General features: G+C 34.5%; 1 protein-coding gene across 3 annotated transcripts; it reads right to left on the reverse strand.

Moving 5' to 3' along the window:
* Positions 1-6: 6 nt before the first annotated feature.
* LOC110023436 (DEAD-box ATP-dependent RNA helicase 37-like) lies at positions 7-7803 on the reverse strand. Of its 3 annotated transcripts, none has more exons than XM_020722857.1 (5): positions 7700-7803; positions 7458-7590; positions 4977-5094; positions 4668-4781; positions 7-157 (listed from the first exon to the last, which is right to left on the reverse strand). In XM_020722857.1, exons 3-5 carry the CDS (start codon positions 5070-5072, stop codon positions 17-19), a joined length of 351 nt encoding a protein of 116 aa, XP_020578516.1. In that variant the 5' UTR covers positions 5073-5094; positions 7458-7590; positions 7700-7803; the 3' UTR covers positions 7-16. The 3 variants fall into 3 exon arrangements, with proteins under 3 accessions (XP_020578516.1, XP_020578515.1, XP_020578514.1); XM_020722856.1 differs by having other exon boundaries at positions 4977-5134; XM_020722855.1 differs by having other exon boundaries at positions 4977-5188.
* Between the last annotated feature and the right edge of the window lie 1219 nt (positions 7804-9022).

The raw sequence follows: 9022 nt of genomic DNA on the forward strand, positions 1-9022 counted from the left end.
TTCCGATCCGGCGCACTTAGTCATCAATGTTGTTAGGAAGGTCGAAGTTTACTACATGATCTGCATGCGGAATGTCGAGCCCACTTGCTGCAGCATCAGTTGCCACCAAAATTGGAGTCTGGCCAGTCTTGAAAGATCTGAGAGCATTCTCAAGTTCCTGCATTAAACAAAGAAGGGAAAAAAGGAAGAATTTAGAGATTAAAACATGGAAATAATAATCTACTTGCATAAACAATCTACTTGAGAAAACTAAGGTTGCTGTTGATCAGGCCCCAAGTTTACTAAAGAGACATTTTTCCCGAGAGGAACAAAATGAAAACTACTCCTGAAACTGAAAAAATCACAATCCAGCAAATTTTCACAGCAACATCTTTCTATAGCCATTATATCCAACAAACTACTACTGAATTATATTTTACTCGCATTAGAAGACAGATGCTGAAAATAAAATTAATAGCATCAGAAAAAACCTTCTTTATTTCAATGGGGCCCAGCAATCGAAAATGAAGCTACAAATTACTTGAGCAAAACAATTCAGAAGAGTATAAAACAAAGAACCATTCTTTAAACTCAATACAAAAGTCAAATGTCCTCTTAAATCAGAAATAATAAAATATAAATAACTCTCTGATAGAAAATAACCTAATTAGAAATAAGAAAATAAAAAATAAAAAATAAAAAATAGGAAAAAAAAAGAAATAAATAAAAAAATGTAAGAAATGAGCTGAGAAAAAGAATAATTCGGGCCATATGGTTGATTGCACAATGGCAGTCTGGCAGAATTGTGAAATAGATGCGGAGCTAGGAGAAACTTTTTTCTTCTTTGGAAGGACCCGGATTCCATTGTCAGATATTTTTCCCACGAAGCACCTAAGAAGATTTACACTGTTGTGGTTCATCTCTCCTATCTAACCGTCTGACGATAGGCACAATAATGAACTTAATTAGAACTTCGAATTCAGCTTTACTACATTATGCCTTCCAAAAACTGCAGAAAAACTTCTCATTTCAATTTGGAGTGAAGACATGTACTATCAGAAATGGCCAATTTAGGGGGTAAACTAAAGGCCAGAGAATCATGAAACTCCTCCAGTGAGGGGTCGCAATGCCTAAAATAACGTCTCTTCCATAGCACATTGTCTTCTAAAATCACCAATGCTAGTTTCGCTAATGCCTCTCTCATAGCCTATAGAAATGCGGCACGAGGAACAAATATTCATGTCTCTGTCGAAGTATCTATCATTCACGACCGACTTCTTAAACGACAAAAGCATGATGTGCTTCTCATCCCATATAAGTAAGTGTTTTTTGCGAACATAATGAAATGTACTACTATCAGATGTGACATACATCTATAGGTACGACATCACACCAAACTCGATCCTGCAACTTATCTCCCATAGAAAATTCCACAAAAAAATCTCTTGTCAATTGAGATTTTATTTTCTTTCTTCAATCATGACAAATAATATGGTTAAAAATATTTATAAATAGTGAGACTCAATTTATCTATCATGTGTAAATGTCACATTTTCAAAATCACTTTCATTTATAATAAAACTGCCCACCTTTTCTTTAATGATGCATCCGATACAAAAATATGTTGTGACAGAATCACTGTTGCTTTCTCGAGGGATCAGTCTGAAGGACCTGTTGTATTACTATCATCTTTCCCTCATCTCCAGGCACCCAATATTATCTTCATTCTCCATCTCTAGGTCTTCACCCTCTGTCTCTTCCATTGCACTCAGAGTGAAAGATAACACCCTTACGTTCGAATAATAAGATGTAATGTGTCCAAAGTCGTGGCATTTGAAGCACTTATTGTCAGAGATGAATTTGAGAGTTTGTCTCCACTCTGAAATAATTTTTCCTCCATTGAGGTAAGTTGGGATCGATGTCTAAACTTTGTTTGAAGGGTGGTGTGGACCTAATATAGTCGTGTTGCCTCCTCCTTCAGGGTTAAAGTCTGAACATCTTGTAATATCAAATAAAGTTGTAATTGAACCACATTGCCAACTCACGATTTCAATCATCCAAGATATCGAGCTATAGTGTTCCCCTCAAGCTCCACTAGATAATACTACAACATAAACTGCTCAAACTCAACTGTGTACTCCTTCAATAAGAGAACTATTTGCTCAAGAATATGTCATATCTGTAATAGGTTCGTAGGTACTTCCATCATATTTCCCTCTTCATCTTGGAAAAGATTTTGATTTTATTTTTTCCTTTGGTGTAATTATTTCAAAATTTTCCGCTATACAGATGCACTCATCTTCACTTGATGGCTGCTAGTTTTACAATTTTATTAGGTGGGACGCCCTTGTATTTTAAGCCATGGTTCATTGTCTGAAACCACTCAAAGAACTTGTCCGGATCCATGCAATCATCAAAATAAGACAAGTCAATTTTCACTCTAAAATCTTAGCTTTTGCATTGATATTTCATATCAAATCGTCGAATGTTCATTCTTCATCACTAGAAGCTACCTGGTAGATGGAATCCACTTTTTCCTATCAATCTGATAAATCATTGTTGTGGCTACAGGTGAGCTCTCTTGATTGTTTCCCCTCAAAAGAGTCTGCGTTGTAGTTTGAATATTTCCCGCTACATGTCCTCCATAATGAGCTCATGATGTGGTCGCGACATACAAGTCTCCTGGGTCATCGTCGTGATGCGATTCAAATTGCAATAAATTCACAATCGAGATAGTTGAGGAAGCAGGCGAGGTCCCAACAGACATGACCGAATCGAGCGGCAATACAATCAGAATTTGAGAAGGCTGGGAGGCCAAATGATGGGATTGCGGCGCACATGAATGAACCGCACACAGGATCATGGCAATTCAAATCACAATAAAGTCGCGCTCAAGATTGCTGAGGAATCAAACAAGATTGCGATGAGAAGGTTGGGAAGCTAAACGACGGGAACACGACATAAAGGAGTTCCAAAATCATCTAGGATATAATGGCTGCAAAAAAAAAAAAAAAAAAAAAAAAAAAGATGGTTTAGAAAAGATATTAAAGAAAGAGTTGAGCCAAATCAGATCTAAAATGAAGAAGTTTTCCTCGACCGTAAAGCAGATGTTCTCGCCCATAGAGGGTAGATATATGGTTTTGAAAAAAAAAAATGATCAAGTTCATGGAGTTTCACGCAAACGTGACGCCGCTCGTCGTAGGATCGAGCCACGACACGAAAACGGACGTGAGCAAAAATAATCTAAAAAATTTGTGCGACATTAGAGCAACATCATTACCTTAGGCGGATTTGAAGCCACAACATCAAGCGAAGGAATTGAGAGCAAATACAAGACAACACTTTGAAAGAATCGCATGACAATCAAATGGTTGGAACAAAAGGAAGCGGTCGGAATCGAGCGAATGAGTTAAGAGTGAACTCGGGCGACAACACTTGGAAAAAGTAGCATGACATCGAAACGACTGAAATGAACTAAAGTCGGTGAGATTGAGTGAAAGAATATGGAGTGAATTTGAGCCGCAACACCTGGAGGTAATGAAGTAACATGGAGGTCTGGAATGTGTGGTGGCAGGTCAAACAGAATGACATGTGATTCAGGGCTTGCGAAAATCAACTCAAAGGATAAAGCTAGAACACCAACTACGCCAGTGACTGTCATCGTAGCAGCCTTCCGAGCAATAGGTGACTCGGGATTAATAAGGAGAACGAGGTAGGTTGAGAAGAGAAAGAAAGTTTGTAAGGGTTTGATTTTGACACTACAGAGTATTCAAGAGGGAGACAAGATGGTGGTGTTTGATGGTAACCCCAATTTGTGCGAGACTTTTGGTAACACTCAAGACTGTGGTGAGGTCAATTCAACACGCGGGATTGAGATTCTTAATCGAGTTGCATAACATGGAAGAGAAACATAATTGGGAGTTGACAGAGATCTCAATGATCGATGAGTTATTGAACGAGTTGTTTGGGGATACAATTTTCTCCCAGATTTACTTGAAGTCGGGGTAATAAAAGATTTGGATACGACAAAAGGATGTGCACAAGATCGCATCTAGAACTAATGAGGGAGCAATTTTTGGAGAGGAGTTTTGTTACGTGGAGAGCCATACGACTGAATCCAGTAACAATTTTCTCTCTTCCACCTTGAGGACAAGTGTATTTTTGATAGGAAAGTATTTTTACGCCAATGCCTAAGAGCAATTTAGTCTTTTATTATTTATTATTATTTAGTATAAATCGGCTAATATGTTTAGGGCTAAAGTTAGATAGAAGATTGTTGTCTTGAGTCTTAGGGTTAGGGTTTGGGAAACGTTTTCTACCTCTCAACTTGTAGGTTCTTATCTTATGCGCTTGTGTTGAGTTGTTTGATGTTTTTACAATAAAATATTCATTTGCCTTTGATGTCCTTGCAATAAAATATTCATTTACCCTAATTTCTATAGAAAAACCGGCTTTAATCGTATCAAATTCCTTTTCTCGTAAGTATCAAACTCCTTCTCTCCTAAGTGACAAAAAAGAATCACAAGAAAACAGCCACAGATAAACAGATTTCCTACTTGGGGGTTGAATCATCAATACCCCACCAAACAAGAATAAAAGAATACATGAAGGAATTTAGATGTCATCAACTTAATTGAACGATCTGCTAAGTAGTTGTCCGACAACAAAAACAGGAATATATATCTTACTTGCTGTGTTCTATCGCCATGAATAGAAGTCGCAGGAAATCCCTTCACACATAGCCAATGCTCCAAGGCATCAGCTACTTTCTTTGTCCCCACAAAAACTAGAGTCAATGCTTTCTGCAGCAATTAAAGCAGAAGTAAAAAAGTTAAGAAAGTGTTATAATAAGATATAGGAAAAATCCAAAATAAACATGAAATAAAAATTTGAATGAGCAACAAAGAACTTATCAAAGGGCAAATGAAACTAGAAAATAAATTATCCGTAAGAATCAATAGCACGCTGAGCGGTAAAATAAAATCAAGAGAAATCACCTTCTCTTGTACACCGTTTGCTGTTTGGGTGAGAAGAAGATCCATAAGATGGCTTTTTTTATCGGTTTCTTGAACAAATTCCACTCTCTGGGCCATCAAATCAGTGCTGGAACCAACCCTTTCCACAGCAAGGAAGATGTATTTGGAAAGAAAATCAGCTGCCAGTCATCAAAGTGTCAAGGCAGACAAAAGTTCTAGCACATAACTATCAGCTGTCATGGCATCAATAAAGATTTTAAGACACTAATTTAATAAAGGGAAATTTACATACCAAGCACACATTTCTTATGTATTTACATATCTCACGCCTGAACTTTCAGAATTACATACATAGCACTTAGGAGTATGTTAATCACACTTGAAACATTTATGTGTGATCTCTTGTTAGAAGTCAAAAAAAAAAAAAAAAAAAAAAAAAAAAAAAAAAACAATTGATGTCAGAATAGTTCTTAGGAGTATGTTAATCATGACAGTCATTCACTTCCTACACACGCTTAACTTTCTAGCAAAATTAATAAGTAATTATTTAACTTCTAATTATTAAAATTAATAATTATCTATTATTTTAATAAAAAATCAAATAATGTGTTCAGTGTATATCAATATTAATCAATATAAATTGTTATTAAGATTCAACTAAGGGTTTGTTTGGGGCAGCTGTAATTGTTTGAAGCAACAATTGTGAAATTGTTGCTAATAAAGTACATCTTAAAAAATTACATTGGCTATTACAAATTTATTTTTTTTTCGAAAAGTCGGATCTCAGCTTTCTGACAGATACCACACTTTAACAGCTCAAGTTGAAAAAAACAGTTTTTTACCACGACAATTCCTAAAAGCAACAAAAAAACAGTACCTCAAACAAAATTGTGGTGGTAGTCTGAAAAGCAAATCATGCAGAAAGTTGTCTCAAACGGACCCTAAGTGACTACATTGATTAAAAAACACAAAGCAAAACCTATGCAGATAAAAAAAATATTTTTATTTTACAATACTTTTATTTATTTAGCAAGACAAATATAACTCTATTTACTACTCATAGAATTTCTTTCAATATACCAAAGTTTATATTTTTCAAATGTTAAATAAAATAAATAAATAAATATGATTATAGATGCATATGAGGAGTCACTCCTTGATGATACTGACAGGGGATGCAATATAGTCGTGCACCATAAATTTAAATGAAAATGAAAATGAATGTTTAACTTTATGGCAAATTTTGAAAAAAAAATTATATTTTTGGTACACATTTAAACGGCGACTCCAACTGATAGATATTATAATAAATGAATAAAAATAAATAGAAATTTTTTTTTTACTGCTAACAATTTTTTTAAAGCTCTGTTGAATTTTACAAAAATATTTTAAAAAGAACAATTATAATATTAAAGATATTTTACCCATTGAATGATTTAACTCACATCTTCAACTGCAAACATTTTCAAAAAAATTATTATAAGGTAGTAAATCATAGAGTATTTGTACAAACGTCGAAAAGCTCAGATAGATAGGTATTACATTTCAGATTTTATGTTTTGTTAGATATATAAGTTAAATATGAATAAATTGTTGTAAATTAAAATTTAATGAAATGAAATGATTTTTATTTTTTTTTGTATTTTGGATTGTATTCAATTATGACATGAAACTATTATATTTTTTTTTTGTCTAACCATCAATTTCCATCTTCATAATTCTAACCCCCCAAACCAAGTAATGACAATTTAAGTGTAAGATATATAAATACATAAGAACTTTGTGATATGTATGTAAATACTGCAAAATTAAAAAGGGAAAATTACATACATACCATATTATTCTAATGTATTTACATAACACCCAAAATTTTATATTTACAATTATAACATCTTGGTGTCATAACACCATGCATGCAAAGGTACATTTCACTTCTAAAAAGTTAGTAACGATAATATTTTTTAGGTCATATTAAAGATTGTAGACGTATGCATGTAAATGTGAAGGTTTAGGTGATAAATATTCAAATACAAGAATTTTGGGGCAGGTATGTAAATGCCCTAATAAAATAAAACTGCTTATAATTAACTGAAATTCAATCAGTGTAAGAACAAATAAATTTAAATCAAATGGCCTTCAACTTTACCTAAGAAATTAATTGAAAGAATTCAAAGAACAATATCTCATATGCATTTAGGCCCCGTTTCTCACAATAAAATGGGCAGACGTATTTTTTCAGCAATAAATTGGCCAAATGCATTTATTAAGGGTAGATATGAAAAGGAACATCCAAACTACAGAGCACCATTAGATTTCAAAAGCCTAAGGCCGCATAAATGCCCTAAAAGTTCAATATGAATTAAATGCACCAAAAAATAGTAAAATTACAATTACAACTAACAAAGACCTAGACCACAATAAAGAATTGACAGCAGCAAGAAGTTATAAACAGCAGTTCAGTTAAAAGCGAATTAAAGAGCAATTAAAAGGAAGTTCACCAACCTGAGCTCGGATGAATACAGAAAGCGCGGAAGTGGAAAAGGTCCTAGCACAAACTCCGTGCTCGTCAAAATGACCAATGTTAATCTGGACTGCTGCGTGATCCTTGGCCTTACTTAATTGGTTTGTTCCAGAGCTGCAGATGGATTTCCAAAAATATCAGAAACCTAACTGAATCAGACACCTGGATCTGTTTCTAAGAGAACGGAACCGAACCAAGTAAAAAACTAGAAGAGGGCGATTACCGCGCTGAACTTCAGGCGACCAAGGTTCCGGCTGATACCTAAAATGAAGCTCGTCGGCAACTTTTGAGGCTACAACAAGTTGATTTGGCCCAAACAAGACCAGTTCCAACATGTTTAGAGCATTTACATACATACCACATAATTTTTCTGTATTTATATATCTATCAAAATTTTAACATGTCATAAAAAATATCACTATATTTGTTAGAAGGAAATATATATCTCAAGCATAGCTTAATCACAACAAATTTTAGAAATGTAAATATTAAGGAATTATGTGGTATGTATGTAAATTTTCATACTTTATATTTACTAAGCTAGTGAATAGGGGTGCAAGTGAGCCAAGCTGGCTCGTGAGCCTGCTTGAGTTCGGCTCAATAAAAGGCTCGTGACCTGAGCTCGATGAGCTAACAAGGCAAGCTCAAACCAACCCCGAATCAACTCATTAGCTTGTTTAAAAAAAATATTAACATAAAATATACTCAAAATATATTAAATTTCAAAAATTTATCGTTAAGGTTTTAAAAACGTTAAGAAAATAATACATTTTATTGTATATTAGGTGATTTCTTATTATTTATCTCCTAATTATTAATTCTAGTAGCCAACTTATTTTATTGCCCTCGACTCGTATTGGATTTAAGCTCGACCTCAATAAAATTAATAAAACTCAGACTCAAGCTCAAGCCGACGTGGGCTCGAGCTTAACTCGACTCATTTAAGCCCATGATGGTGGATAAATTGAATATAAAAATACAAGCAACTAAATAAATTATAATGGTGGGAAAAAATAGATTGGCAACGATTCTCTTAAGCCAACTATTAGGGTGCGTTTTGAGTCAACGTTGATGTGGCCGTGTAACAACGCAATGCAGCTAATTCACAGCTTTGCAGCTTTTCAAGGAAAACCTAATTTGTGCGGGCAACATTTTCAAAAGTCAACGTTGATGTGGCCGTGTAACAACGCAATGTAGCTAATTCACAGCTTTGCAGCTTTTCAAGGAAAACCTAATTTGTGCGGGCAACATTTTCAAAACGCCGTCATACCGTTTGTTTCACACTTTTCGCCAGCTTATTCGAAACAACGTTTGAGTTTTTACACAAAATACAGGTCGCGAGTCGACCCCTGCGGCCGACCTGCGGTGATAAGCAGCTTATCCTAAAACGCACAAGCTGCCCCAAACGGACCCTTAATAAACCGAATTCTAAAGTTCTTTTGGTTTAGGTTCATAAAAACTCAATTTTCTTAGTTAAAACTTAGATCAAATTGAATGGAACCTATACGATAAAAAAAAATTTATTAAATTTTTTAATTTTTAGCAT

Source organism: Phalaenopsis equestris, unplaced genomic scaffold (assembly GCF_001263595.1).
Source record: "Phalaenopsis equestris unplaced genomic scaffold, ASM126359v1 Scaffold000224, whole genome shotgun sequence".
Lineage (NCBI taxonomy): Eukaryota > Viridiplantae > Streptophyta > Magnoliopsida > Asparagales > Orchidaceae > Phalaenopsis > Phalaenopsis equestris.